Source organism: Patella vulgata, chromosome 6 (assembly GCF_932274485.2).
Source record: "Patella vulgata chromosome 6, xgPatVulg1.2, whole genome shotgun sequence".
Lineage (NCBI taxonomy): Eukaryota > Metazoa > Mollusca > Gastropoda > Patellidae > Patella > Patella vulgata.
Genome location: NC_065884.2, coordinates 64,875,393 through 64,902,686, shown reverse-complemented (window position 1 = coordinate 64,902,686; position 27,294 = coordinate 64,875,393). Strand labels below are relative to the sequence as shown.

Here is a 27,294-nt window from a genome sequence, read left to right as displayed (position 1 = left end):
ACAAGAATCTGTTTCTGTTATTTTAATCGTCTGTCCACATGATCTCTCGAGGTTGTTGTCATGGGCAACCACTACCTGACCATCTCTAGTAATATGACAGTCGATTTCTAACATCTGTGTACCAAGCCGAGCAGCACTGTAAAAGCAAACAAACCACATGAATAAAAACATTCAACACCTCAGTCAATCTCCCAGGAAATTAACAGTTTAATTGTAGAATTCTGGAAAGGATGGTCATGAGTTTGAATCAGTTGTGTACCCATATTGTGATTTTCAGGCGTGATTTCCTTGTTAGTGGTGTGGAAAGAATCAGAGGATAGTCGTTTGGATGAGTTCACAAGCCACTAACAATATTGTAAGGGATTTAATTGTAATCCCCCAAGTGAGATATGTGTGAGAGAGAGAGAGAGAGAGAGAGAGAGAGAGGGAGGGTTTAAAGTAAACTGGACACAAACTAGTTAATTTCGAGCCTAACATCTGGTTCAATTTGATTTCAATAATTCGCTTGTGCATAGGGGTCTTTAGCAGTGGGATGGAAACCAGTGGACCTGGAGAAAACCCATAATTTTAGACACGCGACCCTATTCATTTCAGGTACGAGCTAGGGAATCGCATCTCAATGACAGACATTAGACCACCCAACCCCCTGATGATATGTGGCTTTAAAGCAGCTAAGTCCGTAACTCAATATCATCCAAAATCTTCGACATTGAAAACACCATTTTTTTTGCAATTTAAATCAGCATTGGTGTTGTGATCTTACCTGGAAAAGATGGGCTTCTGATATCCAATATTTAAGACAAAATAAACATTTTACCATTGGTACACGAATCGTGTACCATCGTGTACCATAATGCGTTTCAGCGCAATTTGTAACAAGGTGCTCAAAGAATGAGGCTAGACATATTCCACAAGTCATGTCAAACGGTGATATCATATTCTTATTTGGAGAGCATGCGCAATAAATAATATCGGTGTTGACTGGAATAACCAGACGCTAGAAACTGACTTGCGGTTGAGACTTCTGGCGTATTTCGCCGAACATAACTGATGACAATTCACAGTAAAACGGACACGATTGAATGTAAAACAGTTTATATAAATCCATATTACATTATTATATGTGTTGCGACTCATTTGTGCCAATTTCTAGGTCCAAAATATTAGCGATTTAGCTCCTTTAAAGGGTGAATGGCTCTAAACTTTTAAACCTTAAAATAGATGAAATTGGGTCTAAATTTTAGACTCTAAAAGCATATATTAATTTAATAGTAATGTATATAAAGTGATTCATATTCATATTCATTTTTAAAAAAGAATATTGTAATTTCTAATCAATTATGTTCGGTGAAATACGCGAACAGTCCAAATAAAACGACAGAGAGAGAGAGAGAAATGGGGCTTTACGTCCACTCAACACAAACTACATGTACGTCACTTCGGGACTAACACATTGTTTAATTTTATTTCAATAATTCACTTGCGTGTAGGGGTCTTTAGCAGTGGGAGGAAACCGGAGGACCCGGAGAAAACCCACGAGGTTGGACAGGCAACCCTACTCCTTGCCACATACAACCGGGGATTCGAAACCACGCCAGTTGACTCAATGACGGACTTTATGGTACAGTGCGCACGTGCTAACCATTCAGCCATCCAACCCCCCATACAACGACAGTTGTTTACGTCTGCTTAGTCCATTCTACCCATTTTTTAAACTATAATTTTGTTGTTTGTGAATCAGTCATTATTAATGTTTGTCTTTGTTCATTATAAATGGTACTCGTAACCATAAGGTACACGACAATTGTACTGATTTTAAAATGTTCATTGTGTCTTAAATATTGGATATTAGGATCTCATATTTTCACGGCATGATAACAGCATCAATATTAATTGAAATGGACCAATATTGAATTCTATTTCGTGTTTTTAATTCTGAACATTCCGACAATATCCAGTTAAGAGATTTAGCCCCTTTAATAGTTATAATTGTTTTATTACTAAATACAAATACTCTACAATATCCAGTTAGAGATTTAGCTCCTTTAATAGTTATAATTGGTTTTTTACCAAATACAATTACTATACTATATATATAGGTTTTAATAAAACACTAGTTTATAATAAAGTACTGATGTCAGAGATTGACAATACTATAATATTCAGCTTCTATTTTAAAATCTTCTTAGATTGGCATTTAGTAATTGTCGAAATGTCGCTTAGTTATTAAACTCAGTAATTGTGTATCCATAAAATTGTACCTTGTGTTATTTTAAAATCATCCTACAATAGGTTCAAGTTCGTTTTATATTTTAATTGAATTTGCTTCTAACTAATAAATAATAGTGTTAAAGGGACATTAGGTAAGATTAGATAAAGAGCTGACACTTCTCGCGTTAATAGTTCAAAAATAGATAATGAAAAGAGAATATGCTTAAATTTCAGTCAAATTGCTTTACTGTGAACCTAGATATTAGTGATTCAATTTTAGACTAGCCTCGATCGTCATTACTACTGTTGTTACAATAATAAACAAAGTCTTGATTATCCATTTTTACAGTACATGTAAGTGCATCGAACAAAAAACATATTTAAACCTACTAATAAAACAACCATCCGATGGCATCGAGAGTTGATTAGTAATCACAATCAAGGCTAGACTATAATTCTATCACCGTTATCTAGGCTCAGAGTGGAGCAATTTGATTGAAATTATCAGCATATTCTCTTTTCATTGTCTATTTTTTAACTATTATAGTGAGAAGTGTCAGCTCTTTATTTAATCTTTGATAATGTCGATATGTTTACCGTAAAAATGGATAATCAAGACTTTATCATGGTAACACTGTAACCCAGGTATCATTTAATCTTGTGTATCTAGCACTTTCATATTCGTTTAATATCCAATCTTTATTTGTTTAAAAATTTGTAAAAACTGTTTAAAATCACCATAAATCGTTTAATTTGTACTTCTGTCCAGTTTAAGGCTGACCATTCAATTTTGATAATGAGTGTTTAATTTCTAAATCACTGTTAAAAAATAAACAACCCAATTGATTAATGATGTATAATAATTAATTTTTGAACAGTGGTCAGGAAATTAAATACTTGTATCAAAATTAATCAGTCAGCTTTAAACTGGACACAAGTACAAATTAGATGATTTTAAACGATGTTTACCAATTTTTAAACAAATTTTTGATATTAAACAAATGTGAAAGAAATTAGTGCTAGGTTCACAAGATTAAATGATACCTGGGTTACAGTGTAATAATGGTAGTAATGACAATCGAGGCATAGTCTCTTTTCATTGTCGTCAACTGGCGTGGTTTCGAATCCCTGGTTGTACGTGACAAGGAGTAGGGTCGCCTGTCCAATCTCTTGGGTTTTTGCCGGGTCCTCCTGTTTCCTCCCACTGCTAAAGACCCCTATGCGCAAGCGAATTATTGAAATAAAAAAATTAAACCATATGTTAGTCCCGAAATGACCTAGTTTGTGTCGAGTGGACGTTAAACCCCATTTTTCTCTCTCTCTCTTTTCATTGTCTATATTTTATCAGCTCCCTAATGCCACTTTAATGGTTTTAAAATTAGATGTCAGTATTGTTATTCATCTATGGTTTTGATTTTTCCCTTGATAAATAAAAGCATGTATTGTATTTTTTTTTTCATCCTGTATTACAAAATAAATCTTTAAGCATTGAAATCAATACTTACACTTACCAATATAAAGAACTAATGGTTTAAAATTAATAACTGTGCAGTGGCTTTTATACGAGTCTCTATTTAGTTCCACAAACACAAAGAAAGTCACAACAAAAACTTCTCATTCACAATTTTAGTTAACTGAGTGGCGATCGATCGTTAGTGCAGATTCATTTGTAATGAATGGAAAATGTGAAAAAGTTTGAAATATTAAAGTAAAAGGCAACCTGAAGTATAATTAAAATTTTTAGAAACGGACGGATTAATAATAATAATTAATTTTTCATATAGCAATTTACATTAAAAAATCTCAAACCGCAGTACATAACGTTTATAAACATGTAAAAACATTAATTGTTCACTAGAGATAAGCGCATTATGTTGAATAACATTTTCTCAAAAATTATGTTGTTAAAGAAATGAAATAAAATGGGGTTTAAAGTCCTACTGTTCTGCTCTGAACTGAGCTAATGAAGATGGACATACGCCATACAGTGTTATGAGAGAAATTTTGTCCGGACAGCGGCACTAAGGCTTACTCTTATATTGAATTCCAAATGTCAAGGGATCTTTTAGATTCATGACTAGACAGCTGTCCTTGTCAGGAACTCTGTCCTGCATCACTCACTCAGGCCCTCCGACCTGCATCACTGACAAGGGGGAACCACGCCAGAAAATCTGGATGAACTTTCTCGGCCAATGTGGGGGATCCAAAACCCGACTACCAGGCTAGCGAGCCAACGTCTTACCCACTTAGGCCCCTGTTTTTAAAGAACATTTAAAATAGTGTGGTACATGGTGGATTGTTGTTCATTCAGTAAAAGTTATCACCTCTCACTAGTCTCACTACAACCCAGGGGGGTTGGATGGCCGAATGGTTAGCACGTGCGCACTGTATCATAAAGCCTGTCATTGAGTCAACTGGCCTGGTTGTACGTGTCAAGGAGTAGGGTCGCCTGTCCAACCTCGTGGGTTTTCTCTGGGTCCTCCTGTTTCCTCCCACTGCTAAAGACCCCGACGCGCAAGCAAATTATTGAAATAAAATTAAACTATATGTTAGTCCCCAAATGACCTAGTTTGTGTCGAGTGGAGTTAAACCCCATTTCTCTCTCTCTCTCTCTCTCTGTCTCTCTGTCTCTCTCTCTCACTACAACCTAGGGACTTGTTTCACGAAATTTTTACTAAGATAAAATCCAAATCTTAGTAATTTGATTGGATAATATTAGATTGATTTTAGTGCTTAACCAATCAAAATTGAAGTATCTACTAAAATTTGGATTTTATCTTTAGTTAAGATTTCGAGAAACAGGTACATGTATTATTTAGTTGTGTTGTTTTAGCAGCAGTTTCGGCATTTAATGTTTAGTTTCAAACCATTGACGGAAAACTGTTCAAATCCATTAAAGGAGCTAAATCGCTAAGATTTGGGACCTAGAAATTGACACAAGCGGGTCGCAACTCATATAATACTGTAATATGAATGTATATAAACTGATATACATTCAATGCTTTCCGTTTTTACTCTAATTTCAAATCAGTTATGTTCCGCGAAATAAGCCTGCAGTCTCAATCGAATGCAAATTTCTAGCGCCTGGTTATTCCAGTCTACATATGCCGTTTTGTTTGGTGCAATATGTCTAGCCTCGTTCCTCGAGTCTCTTGCTAGAACTGGGGCTGAAACGCATTATGGTACACGATTCGTGTACCAATGGCAAAATGTTTATTTTGTCTTAAATATTGGATATCAGAAGCCCATCTTTTTCCGGTAAGATCACAGCATCAATGTTGATATAAATTGACAAATAATTTGTGTTTTCAATGTTGAAGATTTTGGATGATATTGAGTTAGAGACTTAGCTACTTTAAGAATCATTGGGTTTCTACTGTTGTGTATTTAATTGTTTTGTCTAAATTAGATAATGAGTGTTGGGTTTATAACTGTTTAGTTCAGATAATGAGTGTTGGGTTTCTCAAGAGGTGTTGAGTAATCAACAAACCAATCAATAAATCAACCTTGCTCCGTAAAACAATCTGATTAAAATACAGATCTATATTTCATTTCGTTTTTTTATACTTTCGATGGCCTACATTACATGAAGATCTGACCGGTTGTAGCGATAGGTCACATCAGAGGTTATACGAGCGGCTTTTGATCCTATGACGTTAGACATTTGATTAACCAATCAGCATTGATGTTACTTGTGGATTACCCACAGTTCCGTGCAAAACACGCCTAAAGCTCGCCGTAACAGATATCTATTCATTGGCTAATAGCTTACAGAGAGAGAGAGAGAGAAATGGGGTTTAACAGCCACTCGACACAAACTAGGTCATTTCTGGACTAACATGGTTTAATTTTATTTCAATAATTCGCTTGCGCGTAGGGATCTTTTGCAGTGGGAGGATTCAGAACACATCAATGACAACAATAACAATTCTTCCAGATCCAAGTGAAGTAAAGACTATAAAAACAAAACGAAATAGGATCTGTGTTTTAACCAGATTGCTCCGTAAACTAAACTGTTTTGTTCCGACTAGGCTAATGAAGACAGACATACGCAGTGTGCTATGAAGGAAATTTTGCACGAATAGCGAAGCTGCAGCCTACTTTTATATCAAATTCCAATCACCAAGGGTTCACTTATGTGTACACAGAATCTTTGTTTTTATCCTATCCGAACAACTAACAAGCCAACAGTGAGGCTGATGTCCCCCGCCGAAATAGGAAAATAATTAGAGGACACATATAAATTTATCACAAATTATCTTTTACAAAGTATTGAACAATCAAACAGTATATCTTTACTTATAGTCTAAGCATACAATGTTTTTGATGGAATAATTATAGCATATTAAGGGGAAAACATGCTCTATGCCTACAGATCTAGAGTTTGGTTGTATCAACGGGTCTATTTTCCATCTTGCTGCAAGTTGTGCAAAGTTCACTGTTTTCTTTCTGTCATTAAATTTTAATAGTTCCCTGCTTTCTTCGAAAGGCGGGGGACAATAAGCATGAACATTTACTCAATTCGAAGATCAACCAATCAAATTGTTTATCTCTGCTTACCATAAGCGGAACGGACAGACAGACAAACAGACAGACGGACGAACCCATTTTAATAGTTCCCTGCTTTCTTCGAAAGGCGGGGGACAATCAAAGTAGGAGAGTTATTGTTTTCCAAAGTCTCGACAATCAAAGTAGGAGAGTTATTGTTTTCCAAAGTCTCGACCAATCAAATTGCGTATCGCTCTGCTTACCCTGAGCAGAAAATGCTCATTATCAAACTTAGTCAAGGTATTACTGTAATGAAACTATACACCAAGTTTCATCAATCTCACTTAATTAGAACTAAAGTTATCGTGTCCCAAAGCATCAACCAATCAAATTGCTTATCTCTGCTTACCCTAAGCGGAAAATGCTCATCTTCGAACTCCATCAAGGCATTGACCTAATCAACACATACACCAAGTTTGAACATTCTAGCTCAATTAGGAAGAGAGTTATCATGCCCCAAAGTATCAACCAATCAAATTGCTTATCTCTGCTTACCCTAAGCGGAAAATGCTCATCTTCGAACTCCATCAAGGCATTGACCTAATAAACACATACACCAAGTTTGAACATTCTAGCTCAATTAAAAGTTATCGTGTCCCAAAGCATCAACCAATCAAATTGCTTATCTCTGCTTACCCTAAGCGGAAAATGCTCATCTTCGAACTCCATCAAGGCATTGACCTAATCAACACATACACCAAGTTTGAACATTCTAGCCCAATTAGGAAGAGAGTTATCGTGTCCCAAAGCATCAACCAATCAAATTGCTTATCTCTGCTTACCCTAAGCGGAAAATGCTCATCTTCGAACTCCATCAAGGCATTGACCTAATAAACACATACACCAAGTTTGAACATTCTAGCTCAATTAGGAAGAGAGTTATTGTGTCCCAAAAAGTGTGACGGACAGACAGACGGACGGACAGACAGACGGACAGACATACGGACAGACAGACAGACAGACAGACAGACGGAAGAACCCATTTTAATAGTCCCCTGCTTTCTTCGAAAGGCGGGGGACAAAAATATACAATACTAAGTAAATTTAACACAACACATGTTCTATGGATAACAATCACTATATTATATAAACACCACGTTTCGACAGGATTTCACTGGATGTTATCAAGCATATAAATCACAAATTTAAGTTGAAGTATGTGCAGTAATGCAACAGTATAATTGTTCAATATACCTATACATAACACTGTCACAATTTTTTCCTCATTAGTAATTTGTATGCTTGATAACGACCAGTGAAATCTTGTACCTCATATTTAATAACTGAATGGCAAATATATTGATAATATAATAATAATAATAATTGGTTGCCTTGTCAGGCTACGCAACATACATGTACGTCCATACCAGTGATGGGATTTCAAAATTTTAGTTGTCGGACATTTTCTTCCCGAAAATAAAGGGACATAACTCTTATCGTTATTTAAGCAGGCGTTTTCAAACCACAATTAAGTATCACGTGTCAACAAGATATTCAAATTCATACGTAATATAAAAAAATTAGATGCACCTCGTAATTTTTTATATTTAATTCCTGTACGGTATTCAAATTTATGTCGATAATATTCCTAAAAAATTGCATGACATCGTAATACCATAGAATGAAAGAGTGCCGACTAGTGCCCATCCGTACCGGTATGGACTCCATACCATAGCAGCTACATGTAAGTCAACAAGGGTTGTCACATATTTATTCTTTTGTTGGTGATAGAAGCATTTACATACAAGGCACTAAAAACTTATCAAGAGTAGAAAGAGACAGGGATAAATGGAGTTTAGCGTCCACTCGAAAAAAAATAGGTAATTTCAGGACTAACATATGGTTCAATTTTATTTCAAGCGAGGAATCGAAACCACGTTATTTCACGTGCACAATTTCAAGAATAACAATCAGACAATTAATTATCTGAAATAATTAAAATTTGATTTGTGTCTAGTTATTCCTAATGCTAACATTTATTAAAAATTAAAAATCATATTTACTGTCGGAATGCTGTCATGGTATTTTCTAAGTTTTCTCCAGCACCTATAACAGAAAATGAACATAGATAGGGGTGTGGTAGTGGTGAGGTGGTGGTGTGGAAGGGGATGATTTGGGGGGGGGGGAGGGTAGTCGAGTTCCATAATTATGCCCACCAGCAGCTAAGCCATACATGTACATTGTAAATTCCACACTGAAAATCAATCTGATTAGAACACAGATCCTATTTCGTTTCGTTTTTTATAGTTCAAAATTTTGTTTTACTTGTCTTTACTACACTAGGATCTGGAAGACTTGGTAATAATTCGCGTTCTGGATGATGTGAGGGGTTAGCCAATGAAATGGTATGTTACAGAGAGTTTTTGGTGTGTGGTGCACGGAACTGGGGGTAACACACTAGAAACATCAACGCTGATTAGTTAATCAAATGTCTGATGTCATAGGGTCAAAAGCCACTCTGTGTCACCCCTGATGCGACCCCTCACTACAACTGGTCAGATTTTCATGTAGCGTAGGCCATCGAAAGTATAAAAAAACGAAATATAGATCTGTATTTTAATCAGACTGACTAAATATTATGTACTAAGCTATAAAAATAATAAGCAGTGGACACATTAGCTGAATCAATTGGCCGAATGGGTGGACACACTAGGCGAATGCTTGGCCCGATTCACCAGTCGATTACATCACCTTTCACGTCACATGATTAAACATGTGTCCATGTCTTCAATCATGTGAATTTTCGATATGAGCGGACGATGAGTGGTGATTGGCTATTGAATTCTATCGGTTGAATGCTTCGGCGAAGGGGACATAGTAGGCGATATAATTCAGTCGAATATATCAAACATGTTTGATTCGGGCGAATCATTCGGCCGAACAGAAATTTGGCCGAATGACAATGGACACACTAGGCGAACTGTGACGGCGATTGATTCGGTCGAACCATTCGGCTGAATGAAATAATACAAGCAACTATGCAAAAAATGGTCAAAGATTTCAAAATATTTTAAAATTCAATAGGATACTTGATGAACAGCTCACAAAGTTTTAAAACTTCCACTGAGAACTCTTGCATCACATCGTCAAGATTTCATGAATATGAAGAGCTTTGAACATTTTTGTTAATATTTATCTGTGTTTATGTAATGTGAATCATTCATGTCAATTATGTCTATGATGTAATGTGAGTTATTCGGGTGAGCATGTGCGGTAGACGGGAAGTGGGTGACCGGTTGGCGGGAGTGAATGGCCGCTCATGACAGGGTTTTGATGTAGTGTCAGAAGGAATAAAATGGTTATAATTAACACTAATATTGTGGTTTTAACAGTTTTGGACAGCACTGCTTCTGTGATTTAAGTGGTTTTAATCTGCGGTCAAGGGAATGACAAAATACAATGTCAAAAAGATCACATTTCTCAAAATTTTTCCAGGAAACTTAGAAAATTCCTATTTACATGTATAAAGTTCTAAAGGATTAAAGGGAATCACTATTTACATATAAGCCAAGTACATGTACTAAAAGTTTAAAGAGAATTGCTAGTACTAGTTCATGAACTCTGTATTACTAGGGATCACCATTTTATTTGTATTTGAAATATTCTGTTTTATTATTTGGCCTGCTGTCATAACATGCATGATAAGTTCACCCCCAACATCAGTACAAAATACAAAAACTATTGTAATGAAACCGTGTATGTAGTACAATTTAACGTAATAACAAATATTGGTTTAAAATTTTACATAAACAGAAATATATCAAAACGCGATAAAAAAAGATTGCTCGATCATGTTGGTAATCCAGGGCTCTTGAGTCAGTCGTAATTGCCAGTCTATACCGGCTGGAGAATTTCATTGCAAGCCTGGACATAAAGGAGAGAGAGAGAGGGAGAGAGAGAGAGAGAGAGAGAGAGAGAGAGAGATAAGTTTTGAAGTCCGCACGACACAAACTATATCATTTTTCGGGACTAACGCATGGTTCAATTTTATTTCATTAATTCGCTTGCACGTAGGGGTCTTTAGCAGTGGGAGGAAACCGGTGACCCCACTCCTTGTCACGTACAAGTGGGGAATCAAAACCATGCCACTTGACTCAATCACAGACCTTGTGATGTAACCCGCACAAGTTAACCATTCGGCCACTCAACCCACCCTATACTCAAAACAACCAATAAACAAAAATACTCTTGGAAACTTCGCTCAAATAAATAAGTAGCTGTTTTTCCATAAGTTTGTGTTATTGATGTATCCAGTTACTGAATGCGTCTAATCTAAAAGATTAAAAATAAGATTCAAGTAAAATCTCATATTTGAGAAAAACAATCAATAATATTTATTATCATACCAGTTTGAAATGAAATGAAATGGGGTTTAACGTCCTACTGTTTTGCTCCGAACTGGGCTAATGGAGACGGGCATACGCCATACAGTGTGCTATGAGGGAAATTTTGCCTGGACAGCGGCACTACGGCCTACTCTTATATCGAATTCCAACTGCCAAGGGATCTTTTACGTGCACGCCAATGTGTACACGGGACTTTGGTTTTTCGTCCCATCCGATCGACTAGGCAGCTGTCCTTGTCAGGCCCTCCGTCCTGCATCACTGACAAGGGGGAACCACGCCGGAAAATCTGGATGAACTTTCTCGGCCAATGCAGGGATCGAAAAACCCGACCTCCAGGTTAGCGAGCCAGAGTCTTACCCATTTAGCCATACCAGTTTGAGATATATGCTGCAGGAAATGTTGATTTGTTAGATAAACAAATAAGATTATTGAAGTGCACAAAATGTAATTGGATTTACCTATGGGCTGATTCATAAGTACCCTTAAATTGTCCGATTGTCATTTGCAGAGAGAGAGAAAGAGAGAAATGGGGTTTAACGACCACTCAACACAAACTAGGTTATTTTGGGACTAACATATGGTTCATTTTTATTTCAATAATTCGCTTGCGTGTAGGGGTCGTTAACAGTGGGAGGAAACCGGAGAACCCTGAGAAAACCCATGGGGTTGGACAGCCGACCCTACTCCTTCTCACATACAAGCGGGAAATCAAAACCCCGCCAGTTGATTCAATGACAGACCTTGATACTGCACGCACATGCTAATCATTCGGCCATCCAACCCCCCTTGTCATTTGCAAACTACAATATTGTGAAAGCTGAATCTCTAAAAACAATATCAATCCAAAAACCGATCAACTTTGTTCAGTAATTACAAAGATTCATTGTATGAATTAAACATTTCTCAACATTTAGCTTGTTTATTCCTCTGGGTTGATATCCAATTCGCAGCAGATATTGCAGAGGATATAATGGATAAGGTCAATACAAGCCAACAGCATTTATGATTTTTGCGATGGGCTTGTTTTTAATCCGATTGAATCCAAGCTGGGAGATTATCAACAAAGCCCATGGACCTGAAGGGCCCAGACCCCGCCGTTCATGGCAAAAAGAGAGAAAATTCAAATTCCAGATGACAGTTTTTGGGTAATCAATCTAGCGGCGCGAGGGCGGGGACTGAGCTATCCTTCAGCCTTCACAAGGATATGAAATAATCTTATCGCCGCGTTAGGGGCCCCGCGATTCTAGTCAGGCCCAGGGTCCTGCTCCGGTTACAGTACGCCCGCCGCGACGCTTTGATGAAACACGATTATCGTGTCGTTTTTTGTTGAAAATTGCCACGATAAATAACTCGGTGTAGCAGTCGCTATCGTGTGCCACGATAGTCGTGCGACACGATAGGCCTCGGTGTAATTTTACATGCAAAATTAACGGTATTTATTTGTCATAAACAATCGATGTCAAAACGATATACAGCCACGCTGTTATGAATGTTGAATATTTTCGTTAATAATACGGACGCATTAGGTCACGTTGTATAGTTAGAAGTAGAACATGCGTGTTCACATATTCTGCACGATATATGCGGTTACATTTCCAACCAGTCATGTAAAGCTGCATGTCTAGTACACTTTGAAGGACACGTATGCATAAGACTATACATGTATTACACAGTTTAGATATTTATGCCGTGTTCAAATTGTTTTGCATATTTACTATATTATGAGTTTATAGTTAAGAACTACTCTCGAATCACGGCAAAGATAGACTTTTAAATTGCAAACTATAACGGTATTTGGGTTACCGGTCTTACAAATAGAAATAAGACAAATAGAACTTGCAACGGGGTTCGAAAGCGCTTTCAAATCAGACATAAGTTCGTACTTACCGTAAAAATGAAATGAACGCGACACAAGTCTCCGGTGTAAGAGAATATTAGTTAATTATAACCGCTATCAAATCCACGCAAAAATCCAAGGCACTCGTTTTATTTTAGAAAAGAATAACTGTATTTCGATGTAAGAATCTATTGCACATGAACCCCAAATCAATGATAACTGTCAACTTGTATGTTGTCATTCTCGTGCAGATTGGTTTGAATAACAGAAATGTCCCTTGGATCCAAGATCAAAGAATAAAATCGCACGTAGCCACTTTGTTATTTTTATTGGTTAAGACTACATTATGCCGCAAAGACCCAAAATTGCCAGAAACCATGCAGTGTTCGCCTTACAACAGGTCCATTGATTTATGGTTTATTTTATAATTTATGATACCGTTTAGACCACAATGCGTTACGATTTAAATTTTGGTATTCCAAGTTGATTATATATGCAAGCTTATATGCAAAAGGATATTAATTTGGATTGGTATTATTTTTATATTTGCCTGTGATAATTATTAAGGATATTTAACATCTACAATATGAGTATAAAAGGTAAGGTAAATACTTTTTACATATTGCGTAAATGTTTAATAATGTACATTATGTAAGCGGTAAACATATCAGCCGAAAATCTAACTGATAAATTCACGACAATGTTTCCTTATATTTGGAGTTGTTTAGTTTCGTGTACGGAAAATAGATTAACGATTAGTTTTAACATTATTTATCATGCCGAAACATATCATTCCAATTTCTCTTGTTAAAGGGAGTGTTAAAGGGAGGTTCGTACTATTTAAGAAATGACCTTTTGGCCCGACATACATGTACGAAAAATCGCCATCTTATAAAATGCGAATTCCGTTTATGTAAAAGGGGCGACGGCGCAATTTAAGGAATTATTGTTGACCCAATATTAACCATCGCCAATTTTTTAAATCATGGGATAAAGTCAATCAGCAAACAATACGGGTCTACTTTATTACAAAAACATTGGTGAACTTATCGTTGATCGTTAGGTAAATAAAACAATATAAACAACCAACTGGTCCTCTTCAATAGTTATGAAATTAATTAATCTAGAAAGCACATCAAAGAGTGTAGAATAAATGGTCTAACAGAAAATTCAGTTGTTAAAGGGGCGTGGGGCTATTTAAGGAATGACGTTTGTGCACAATATAATGAAATGATTTCCACCGGTGTAAGGCAGAATATGTCAACTGCAAATGACTAAACATCATTTTGTTCATAAGCCGCTCTGCATAAGCCTGTACCGATTTAAAAAAAAAAAAAATACGAGTTTTACCGTAACAGAGTAATCACAATTACTCGTTACAAATTGGTATTACATGTAGCGGATTGGGTGGGGGTCCGGTCGAATCCTAACAACCCCGTGAAATCGCGACGAATAACTTCTTGGTTACCGTAGTCATATTTTAAGTGTAACTTTGTTTTCTTTATTTTCACATTCTGCTAATTAAGAAACCATTTGAGTAATAAATACAGGTAATTGAATGGACTGAAGCTACATGTATAATCAAAAAGAAATCGACATCTCTTTTGAAAATATGTAATTATTACTACTGATAATTAACAATAAAAGTCATATTGTCCACGAGCACAAGACTACAACAAGGTAATAGTTTGTTGTTAAAGGGGCGTCTATGTTCTGTCAGTCGATTTCCTTTCATGTCACGTGTCAGTTCTCATTGTGGAACCTTGATTGACAGTATGCATCTACCAGACTCTATGGTGCCGAAATGAAAACGTCAGCAAGGTATTATCGGACTGATACGTGTCAATGTACATGTATTCAGCAAAGTTCCATAAACTTGTTGACGGTGAATTCTGACTTTGTGTGATTACATATCAGGAGACAAAGGCTTTTAATTTATTTGTGATTTAAACCAGAATTATTTATCAGTATGTGAATTACTATTTAGATGGATAAATCTACGCCCCCGGTAAGACTAGCATATATTGGTGTCATGTTATAATTTTTCAGTAATTTGATTGAATTTGTAATGGTCCATCGATGCAAGTCTTACAAATGTCGAACATATTAATGAAATAATAATGTATCGGTATAAGCATATTTCTGTTTAAAAGATGACAATACCCGGGTTTAAATAACAGAATTACCTTGTGATATAACCCTATATACGGTCCATGATATAACAGATCAAAGAAACGCGTACGCCAATCTTCACACGTAGCTACCAACACATTAAGTGATCTATAATAACAATGTATAGCTCTACATGTACTTCATCCTAAAATAAACGATCAGAGGCATGGTTTAATTAAAACACCGAGTCACACCGTGTTTCCAACACCGAGGCAGTGCTATCGTGTCACTCGATATTCGCTCGGTGTTCACTCGGTAAATCACGGAATTCCACGATAAAAAACACGGTAATATCGTGTCCCGTCAAACCATCGTGACGGCCGTACTGTAAGTTGGGCTTTGATTATCAACTGTTGATTTTTGGTTTTGTTTTCTTATCTACAAGGTTAAATAATCAATTTGAGTACAGGCATTATGCAAGAGCTAAATCTGCCTATTGCAGGTCTTTCTTTAGGGCGGAAATGTTATCTAAATTATTAATTAGACATTAATTAACTTATCCAGACCATAATCATCTCTTGATGCCAACTTCTGATTTTCAATGGATTTGAATCCGATCTGCTATTCAACGCCCTTTGATACCTAACTGCAAAACTTTTTTAATTATCGTGACAGCGGTACTAACAATGACAATCAAAGCTACAGTGATTTTAAAATTAGGTTTTCTCGGCTTAGAGTGAAGCAATTTGACTGAAATTTTCAGCATATTCCCTTTACATTATCTAGTTTTTATTGCCAGCTCTTTATGTAACTTCCATGAGTATCTGGGGGTCACGGTGGCTAAGTGAGTAAAACGCTGTCTCGCTAGCCCGGAGGTTGGGTGTTTGATCCCTATATTGGCCGGGAAAGTTGATCCATGGCATATATGCCTGTCTTCATTAGCCCAATTCGGAGCAGAACAGTAGGACGTTAAACCTTATTTCATTCCATGAGTATCTTTAATTAGGCGGTGAAGAATTAGATATTGTCAGAAAATATACAAATGATGGCCAGCAACATTAAAGATAGGTTGCCAGGCAACGAAACATACACCCACAGCAACTAAATCGTCCGGGCAGTCAACAAGGGTTGTCGCATATTTTTACTTTTTTCGGTAATGAAACATTTATAATACACTAAAATCTGATTAAGAGCAACAACTCACGAAGTAATTATCAGAAAACTATTAGAATTTGTTTGGTTTTTATAAAGTTCTGCCCCATGCTAACGTTTTGTATGCAAAGCTTTTAATATCATGGATTTAACTGTTCAAGTCATAAAAATTCATTGAATTAAATCAATATACTTGTTCGTCTCAAGATCTTAAACTCTGTGTATCAATCTGAAGTCAATCGGATGATAACTTTAACCTTTAGAGTATCCACAAGATTTTTTGAAGTGATCAAGGGCCATAACTCTGGCAGTAATTATCGGAAATCGCTGAAAATCAATAGGCTTCTTCGTCTCATGACCCTAAACACTGTGTATAAATTAAAAGTCAATCAGATATTAACTTTGGCCTCTAGAGCGTCCACAAGATTTTTCAAAGTGATCAGGGGCCATAAATCTGGCAGCAAATGTTGGAAATTGCTGAAAATCAATAGGCTTCTTCGTCTCATGGCCTTAAACACTGTGTATAAATTTAAAGTCAATCGAATATTAACTTTCACTTCTAGAGCATTCACAAAGATTTTTTGAAGTGATCAAGGGCCATAACTCTGGCAGTAATTATTAGAAATCGCTGAAAACCTTAAACACTGTGTATAAATTTAATGTCAATCGGATGTTAACTTTAGCCTCTAGAGCATCCACAAGATTTTTTGAAGTGATCAAGGGACATAACTCTGGCAGTAATTTTCAGAAATCGTTGAAAATCCATAGGTTTCTTCGTCTCATGACCTTAAACATTGTGTATAAATTTAAAGTCAATTGGATATTAACTTTGGCCTTTAGAGCATCCACAACATTTTTTGAAGTGATCAAGGGCCATAACTCTGGCAGTAATTATCGGAAATCGCTGAAAATCAATAGGCTTCTTCGGCTCAAGACCTTAAACACTGTGTATAAATTTAAAGTCAATCAGATATTAACTTTAGCCTCTAGAGCGTCCACAAGCAATTGTGGACGCCGGACCGCCGGTCGGGGGTGACCACAATATACGACCACATTTCAATGTGGGCGTATAAAAATTACAAAAAAACACAAACACCAGACACAGGCCGTTGACTCCAAAAATCTTAAGAGGAGAAATGTCTCATCTTAAATCTTAAGATGATTAAAATAAGTCATGTTTCCTTACATTAAAAAAATCAACAAGTACCAATAAGTTTACTTCTACCAAACAAGTATTGAAGTCAGTGTTTGAAATTTGAGCTGATAGTGATAAGATGTGTGAAGGACTTTCATAATATCCTTGGACCTTCAGATCTTTTCAGTGTACTTCTTTCATAAACCAGATTAAAGCAAGGATCGGGCAGTAGGGTGCCCCAGGGAACTGAATATGAAAATCAATACAGTGTTATTTGTAGACATCAGTAAATTACATTTTAGAATATTGAATTCTGGTTATTATTAGAATCCCCAGGCAATAAGAACAGAACGAGTTCACAAAACAATCTCAGACTGAAGTTAAGAATTTACTCAAAACTGTTCACCTTATTTTAACTAAACTATAGCCCTTAATAAAACTTTTGTTGTTTTAATGTATCAAATACATCAATAAGAAACTGTGTGCAAAGTTTTGTATTTCTGAATCAAAGATATTTCTCATAAACAGTGTAAATTGTGTAAATTCTTAAGTTAAGTCTGAGAATGTTTTGTGAACCAAATCTGATTTTATTAATCATGTATTATGAAGCTATACGGTTAGTGATTATACTATTGATGTAATTTTAAAATACTGTTTTATAAAGAAGATAAACAATGTTTAGACATCATGAACTATTCTTATCATGGAGAGAGAGAGAGAGAGAGAGAGAGAGAGAGAGGGTTTTAACATCCACTCGTCACAAACTAGGCCATTTCGGAACTAACATATGGTTCAATTTTATTTTAATAATTTGCTTGCACGTAGGGGTCTTTAGCAGTGGGAAGAAACCGGAGGACCTGGAGAAAACCCACGAGGTTAGACAGAAGATCCTTCTCCTTGTGAAGTACAACCGGGGAATCAAAACCACGCCAGTTGACTCAATGACAGACCTAATGATACAGAGAAAGAGCGGGTTTAGCATCCACTTGACACAAACTAGGTAATTTCAGGACTAACATATGGTCCTATTTTATTTCAATAATTTGTTTGTGCATAGGGGTTTTTAGCAGTGGGAGGAAACCAAATTTAATATTATGAAATATCTGTAGATGAAGTCTAAGATGGCAACTTATTGACCCTATTTTTGGCCTCTGTTGACCCCAACTAAAGATATTCCATAGTCAAATTTTTGAAAGAGAAACACTATGTGGTTATCAAGCATTATCTCAAGCTTTTAATTACATCTACCTGCCTATAATTAAAAACATGTTTGTACAAAACTTTACTGATGATATATGCAAAAGACAATGAATTGGGGTTTAACAACTGTTCTACTTCAATCTGACTTATTAAGAAGCGCATGGGTCATGCAATATGCTATATCCTTCTTCATAAGTCTGGTGGTACAGAAAAGTAGGGTGTTAAACCCCATTTCATATGGCTCCCCAGATATGGCTGAGGTTAAGTAGCCTACAATAATGCTTCCCAGGCTCCAGCTGAGTTACTCAGCTACCTTCTGGCCTACATTCTAATTTAAATTATTATATAGAAATATAAAATTTGTGACCATCCTGTGTTCTAGAGAGAGAGAGAGAGAGAGAGAGAGAGAGAGAAATGGGGTTTAACGTCCACTCGACACAAACTAGGTCATTTCGGGACTAACATATGGTTCAATTTCATTTCCATAATTCGCTTGCGCGTAGGGTTCTTTAGCAGTGGGAGGAAACCGGAGGACCCGGGGGAAAACCCACAATGGCCTACACTACATGAAGATCTGACCGGTTATAGTGGAAGGTTGCGTCAGGTATCATACGAGCGGCTTTTATCCTTTTGACGTCAGACATTGATTAATTAATAATTAGCGTTGACATATCTAGTGGTTTACCCACAGTTCATCATGTTCAATCAGAAGTAGTTATTGTGTTTAAAAGTCGTCAGTGACAGTTTTTAAAATGGAATATTTGGGTATTTACATGAGTTATGTCCCTTTGTACAATGACCAAACAAACAGGACTGTGATTTTAAAGTACATGTATATATATTTAACTAAAGGAATTGTGGTATATCAAAAAACAATGATATATGTTGAAATAATGGTGGTTTTGGGTACATTTGTGTATCTTACAAGTTATGTCCTTAGTTATGACTTCCAAACCAACTTGGAAACCACACACTGAGGGGCATTTTGACAAAAATTACTACGTACAATTTTGAATTAAAATTGACAATTTGGCATAAAGAACTAAACAGAAGGCTGTATTATCAAATATATGAATTATGGTGATATGAGTTGAAACAATGCTGGATTTGGGTAGATTTGGGTGGAATTGGGTAAATTGCGCTATCCATGTATCAATACATGTAGCGTTACCCATCTCAAGTCTGGAAATAAGTCACCTGTCACAGACATTGTCAGACACAGATTCAGGCTTTGTCAGGCACAAAACCTCTGGTGCCTGTCATTTTGTCTGGCACTAATTTGTCTTTTTTATTGATATTATTTAATTATTAATAAATATCCGGCACTAAGTTGAAAATGTCAGGTACTATTTCATTAGTGCCTGATATTTTGTCAGGTACATCTAAAACGTTTATTTCCAGGCCTGCCATCATATTTATTACCGTACGTCTTTCTTGTAAATCATTAATTATTTTTTCATTGTTAGTACCGGTATCACATTACAGCGCGGTCGACACTTACGGCTGGCCATTGGACACATTAACTTGATTTGATATTTGCTGCTTTTTTGTCTTGCAATGTCTTAGTAATTTGTCTTGTCAGGGTTTTTTGTTTTGTGTGTTGTGTGGTTCTCCTGTCTTTACTACTAATAAAGCAGTGATAAGGAATGGATATACAAATGGTATTGAACAGCTGTGGGATTGGGTTTACTGGAGTGAATTGGTGTGTGTGGGGGGGGGGGGAGAAGGGGGATATGTTTTAAGGGTTGAATGGCATGACTAAGCAATCTTGGTTGACAGAATCACCAATAGGATAGGCACTATAGTGGTCTATAGGGTACATCATATCATGATGAAACAGACGTTCACTTATGAGAAAATGACCCAGATCCATATAAATTAACTTATGTACATCACAGTCCATACACTGATTTGTGTTTCTCTGAGTTATAACATAATTCAATTTCTAACTCGTGTGTTTTCATTCAATGAATCAATTCAGACAATTGACCCTTTAAAAAAAATGTAATGAGCTTTACCTCCGCGATGACTAATGTGATGAGCTCGAAATTTAAGGTTTTTCTTCTTGTGGATAAGTCCGGGGAATCTAAACAACAATAACGATGTTATTATGTACCCCCCTATCACCGCAACGAAAACCATTATCCAAATTAAGTCGGCTGTCTCCATACAAGCTAAAACAATAACGTCAACTGCTGATTAATAATGTTTTGTAAACATTTAGCAACCAGGCGATTCTTGACTTCTTTGGTAGAAGAGCTCTAATGTAGTCTCGATTGTCCAAACAATATATTTTAGAAATGCAGTTTAAAGTCTTCAATGCAATCGGCGTTTCTATATTAACCCTCTCGTGACCACTCTATACACACTGAAAGACTCGTTACAACGCGTTTTTTTTTTTAGTTTTGAAGAAAAAAAACCATAGTTTTCTCGCCAACCTGCTGTGTTAGATAGATTTAACGGTCGTAATTTATTCACATTTAACCATTGGCGTCACACATGGAGGGGGGGGGGGGGTCCGGGGGTACGCCCCCCCCCCCCCAAATTGTTTTTCGGGGGGGGGGGGGCTGAATATTACATATTTATTTACAACAATTATTAGGATTAGTTAAGATTCTATCTGTATAAACAATGTACACTTATGTTTACTTTCTGAAATCCATTTATAATACACAAAATGTACAAAATACTTTAAATATCTATACAACTTTCTTGTAAATGTCAATGTGTATATTGTAGTTAACAAGGTGATTGTCAAATATGCATCCTCATAAACTAAAGTTATGTGATCAAGTTTTGTTTCATTTGGATCCTCCTCATAAAAATTCCCCTACTAAACTCTCTTTGTCGTGTTGTTCATAACTCAAGCGTAACATTCGATATGTAAAAGTCATGAAAAAAATATGAATACGGCACCCCCTGACTTAAACATAATAAACGTTGTATTGGTGTGATGTTTTAGTTTAGCGCCGTAAAATATGCCAAAACAGTGTTTACAGAAGACTGAAATTTTAAAAAAATTTTATGGGGGTGTCCCCCAAAACGCACCCCCCCCCCCCCAAGTGGGAGGGTAACCTTTCGGCTGCTGCGCAGTCTCGTGCCTCCGGCGTCACAGATTGTCAACATTTTATATAATTTCATTTGCGGACCCCCCCCCCCCCAATATATATTTCACGGCTACTGCACATAACTTAGCTATGCTATTGCTATGGTTGAACTAGTATCATATGGTTATTAAATTTATTAATTAATGTCAGTATAATAATGATTCGTAGGAATTTAATTATAAAACGAACCGCTGATGTAGAAATGTAGGACGTTAAATCCCATTATTCATTTCTTTTCATTGGAGGGGTGGGGGGTAGGGTGATCTATATAGTGGTTTAACGCGTGCGCGTGAAATCGTAAGGTCTGTAATTGAGTCTTATGTGATGTGGTTTCGATTCCCCGGCTGTAAGCGACAAGGAGTAGGGTCGCCTTAGATAACAAACCTCATCTCTCAAGTACGTCAGTATATCTCAACGTTTTTAGCTACGTTCTCGTAGCTAGGGTCGCCTGACCAACCTCGTTGGTTTTTCCCGGGTCCTCCAGACCCCTACGCAAGCGAATTATTAAAATAAAATTGAACCATATGTTAGTCCCGAAATGACCTAGTTGTGTCTAGTGGACGTTAAACCCCATTAATTCTCTCTCTCTCTATTACGAATTTTGCAAGAACGTACAATTTACATGGGCTTGTTTTCGATATATTGTTGTGGTGAATATATATAAATTAGCAAAGACATGACCATGTCCTCATATTTTCATCAAGCGGTTTTGTCAAGTTGTATCGCGCCCATCAGATCACCTTCACACGCTAGAGTCGTTAGTTCAAGGAGTCGTTCCTTTGTCATTACTGAACGCGTGTCAGTTTTTACTAATTTGAGCTTTGTGGTATCCAATCAAAGCAATCATACATATACACAGCTATATTCATATATATTAGATTTTTCTCTTCTATTTTGCCATTGTTTGTTTACCAACCTGGTTAAAACACAGATCCTATTTCATTTCATTTTTATAGTTCAAAATTTCGTTTTACTTGTCTTTACTACACTTGGATCTGGAAGAGTTGTTATTTAACGCGTGTTCTGAATGGTGTCAGGGATAAGCCAATGAAACGGTCTGTCACGGCGAGCTTTAGGCACGGAACTGTGGGTAATCCACTAGTGACATCAATGCTGATTGGTTAATCAAATGTCTGACATCATAGGGTCATAAGTCGGTCTTTGACCCCTGACGTGACCTATCGCTATAACTTGTCAGATCTTCATGTAGTGTAGGCCATCGAAAGTATAAAAAAAACGAAACGAAATATAGATCTATATTTTAATCAGATTGTTTGTTTACCTCATTAATTCATTTAGTCGCCGATGCATAATTTTAAGACCCGACTGAAGTGACTACACTTATTTTGAGACCGACTAGTTCTTTCCCACACCCCCTACCCCACATTTACGCCCCTGCCGAAATGACCTAGTCTTTGTCGAGTGGACACGAAACCTCATTTCCCTCCTCTTTCATTTCATTTCATTTCCAATTAACACAATGCTTTCCCCGCCAAGTCCAACGTCAACCACCAGAATGGAATAGAGCGTGGTTTAATGTCTCGTGAACGGTTAAAACCTAACCCTGAAGCTAGCCGGGGGGTTGGATGGCCGAAGGGTTAGCACGTGCGTGCTGTATCATACGGCCTGTCATTGAGTCAACTGGCGTGGTTTCGAATCCCCGGTTGTACGTGACAAGGAGTAGGGTCGCCTGTCCAACCTCGTGGGTTTTCTCCGGGTCCTCCAGTTTCCTCCCACTGATAAAGACCCCTACGCGCAAGCGAATTATTGGAATAAAATAAAACCATATGTTAGCCCCGAAATGACCTAGTTTGTGTCGAGTGGACGTTAAAGCCCATCTCTCTCTCTCTCTCTCTCTCTCTCTGAAGCTACCCCACACTTACAATCTCACCTTACATTTACATCTTATGGCCATAGCAATTAGATATAGCCCTCGTCAACACAATATTTCGGTGATTTTGAGGCAAACACTTGTAAGATCTATAGCTACTGCTATAGTTAAAATTTCGAGAAACAGGGCTGGGGGTGTTCGATCCCTGCATTGGCCGAGAAAGTTCATCCCTCCGGCGTGGTCCCCCCTTGTCAGTGATGCAGGACGGATGGCCTGACAAGGACAGCTGTCTAGTCGTTCGGATGGGACGAAAAATCGAGGTCCCGTGTACACATTGGCGTGCACGTAAAAGATCCCTTGACAGTAGGCCGTAGAGCCGCTGTCCTGGCACAATTTCCCTTATAGCACACTGTATGGCGTATGCCCGTCTTCATTAGCGCAGTGTGGAACAGAACAGTAGAACGTTAAACCCCATTTCATTTCTTCTCCAACCGTAGTGCCGCTGTCCGGGCAAAATTTCTCTCATAGCACACTGTATGGCATATGCCCGTCTTCATTAGTCCAGTTCGGAGCAAAACAGTAAGACCATTTCAATTCATTTCTTTTGTTAAACGGACCTGTATAGTGTACGACATGTAAAATGGTACTAGTGATATAGGTCCAATACATTTTGAATTATTCAAAATTTAATGGATTACTCATTTTCGCTGGGCCACCCGATTTATGGTGTTGTAAGGGGAGCTAAGATCAAGCATGACCAGGGAAACATAGCCCCTATCGTCTGTTTGATGTAAAACATTATTCTAGTTTCGTACAAGGGCAGTCTCAGATCTGTGAAACTGTTTGTAGGTAGTCTGGAACAGCTCATCTAGGTTACCCTGCGCGCATTTCCGTGCAGTATAATCCATGAATCTGGAAGCTACAACCTTTTCAATGATGGTAGTTAGAAACAAACCGGAGCTTAGAGACGGAGCGGTAATGCTAATATTAATTATGTTTGGGTATAGACTATTTGTTCTTGATAGTGGAGTCGAAAGAGCAGCTTTCTGTGATTGACACAACCCCGTCGAGATATCAACGAGCTATGGGCGTGAGAGGAACAGGAGAAATCAATGATGGACCACACAGGAAGTGGGCATATTCCTGAAGCAATGGCCCGAGAAATCCCTCTCTGCCCATTGCTGGATTGGCTAATGATACTTGAGCTTTTGAGGGAGTGTGTCTATTCTTTCCGTTCAATCAAATCTATGCCAAGTACAGCAACATGACAGCCCTTCGTTTAATCTGGGGTCTTCCCGAAAACTTTGGACAGTGATTTAAGGTATTAAAAACGGTGAAAGTCTTGTTTGTCTACATACAGTATACGAGTAGACCGTTGCGCCGCTATCCGGGCAAAGTTCCCCTCACAGTACACTGTATAGCGTATGCCCGTCTTCATTAGCAAAGTCAGAGCAGAACAGTAGAACGTTAAAGACATTTTCATTTCATTCAATTTTCCTACATTTCTGCACCAATCGGGTTATTGAAGATAGGCATACGCTACGCAGAGTGCTATGACAGAAATTTTCAATGGACCGTGGCACTTCTTCATCGAAATTCAACTGTGAAGGATTCTTATATGTGCACGCCAATGTGTACACAAGGGCTTGTTTTTTGTCCCATCTACACAACTAGATACTTTGCCAGACCCTTTGTCCTGCACTACCGACATGGAGAAACCACACTGAAAAATCCCGGGGAACTTTCTTGACCAACACCAGGATCAGTATTGAGGGCAATATGGCCGATAACCCGACACCACGACAACCCGACACCACCACAACCCGACATCACGACATTTGAACCCGACAACTCGACATTTTTACGCGACATTTTTAATATTGTCGGGTTAAAAATATCGTGATGCCGGGTTGTAACCTCAGTTACTACGCCCGTAGTATGCATGAAACCGTACATGGTAATAAGATTCCCAGCGTTGATTGGCTGAGAAATGAGGGGGATCTGGGTCGTTATCAGAAAACAACAACACTTGTCAAGTTTGCAACTTTTCAAATAAATGAACTATTTCAGGTTTTCTTCATGAACATATGAGAATATGGATAGTTTCTACATTAGAAAATGATACGATCAGTGCACTTTTATTCAAACAAGTCTGAATTGTGGCCACTATATTATCATACCCACCCACTAATTAGTCAGTACCATAACAAAGTTTTGTTAGACGATTTTAGGAAAAGTCAATTAAATTGCAACAATCTAACTGTTGATAATGGCTAGTCAAAGTAATATATCTCATTAGAAGTTGTGTAGGGAAATCAATATTAAATTAAAGTAAGAATTATATTCATCAATCCATATATATATATTTTTTATTCATTAAACAGTGCCAAATTTTGACAATCACTTCGCCTAGTTTAAAGATAGTTTAATTCAGATCACTGATATGAAGAAATGACACACTGCCAAAGTACACATGCCACATGAATTAAGAAAATAAATTAGACTTCTTTTTAAAACATGCATTTCTTTTCTGTTATGGTAATGACAAATAAGTTGCGGTAATGACGAGCTGTAACGGTACTGACATTAAAATTCAACCATTTATAACGAAAGATCACCACAGTGAAAAAGTCTAGAAACATAACAAATCAATCAGGATGGACCTTTGATGGAATTCTAGAGGCTAGAAATTATTTATCATATTAAATAAACTCAACAAACATAAAACAATCGTCAAGGATAGACATGAGATAAATAAGGTCGAATTAAAGAACATTCGATGAAAGACTGAACTTAAATAAAACTAAATTAAATAAACTTTAATGAATGACAATGATTGTATATATAAACTGGCTATGTCTATATATTATGGACTGAGATTAAGATTTAAATACCATAAAACATTAACTGACTTTAAAGTTTGCATATTTCAAATAATTTCAAACTGCATTTGGTTAATTATAAAGTATTATAAGGTCAGTAAGAACAAATTTAAATAATATTTCACATTATGACAATAATATATACATATTATATGTGTATTATTGTCATAATGTAAAATATTATTTAAATATTATGTAAATCATAATGATTATTATTTTTGTTTTCATAATATTAATTGAAAATTGCAATTGTAAATATATTTTTTGAGCACACTGTACTATGTATGGGCCGGAGGCCTTGAATACTGAATAAAGTTGGGTTTTTTTATCAATTATATTATATTGTTATAAACTCTACAACCATCTGTAAAATACATGTATGAACTGAAGAAAACTTTCAAGACTAAAGTTAATTCAAATAACCTTTCACTTTCATGAAAAGAACATTTTTAAAAATCAACAATTCCCCTTTTAGAGAGAGATATGACTTAATGTCCCCCTTGACACAAACTAGGTCATTTCAGGACTAACATATACAATTTTATTTCAATATTTCAATAGTCTTTAACAGTGGTAGGAAACCGGAGGACCCAGAGGATAGGCAACACACTCCTTTGCACATACTAGTGTGGGATCGAAACCTTGCCACTTGACTAAACGACAGTCCTTATGATTTAAAGCACATTTAAGACCACTCGACCAGGCCCCCTGTTAGAGATTATCACTAGCTATTAAATATTATCTTATCCAATCGTCTAAATTTAACTGAACCGCCTCCCAAATTTCTGGTTCAACCTGGAAATGTCTGCCAGTAACATGTTTTGGTACAGGAATAAGTGTCACAACATCAGTGTATTCATACTAAATGTCATTATCTGCTCTTGATGGCCAGAAAAAACGATTCGGTCCTGCTCGACACATGGAACTTACTCT

The 27,294-nt window shown here is 36.9% G+C and overlaps 1 protein-coding gene across 1 annotated transcript in view; it reads right to left on the bottom strand.

Moving 5' to 3' along the window:
* LOC126823345 (lysophospholipase D GDPD1) overlaps positions 1-20,770 on the bottom strand; it is a 30,314-nt gene extending 9,544 nt beyond the window's left edge. Inside the window, exons 1-3 of the mRNA XM_050552137.2 lie at positions 20,560-20,770; positions 8,763-8,805; positions 1-136 (exon numbers count right to left, since the gene is read on the bottom strand). Coding sequence (XP_050408094.1) covers positions 1-136; positions 8,763-8,805; positions 20,560-20,710 — 330 coding nt within the window. The 5' untranslated portion in view covers positions 20,711-20,770. The remainder of the gene's footprint in view (positions 137-8,762; positions 8,806-20,559) is intronic.
* Positions 20,771-27,294: the final 6,524 nt, after the last annotated feature.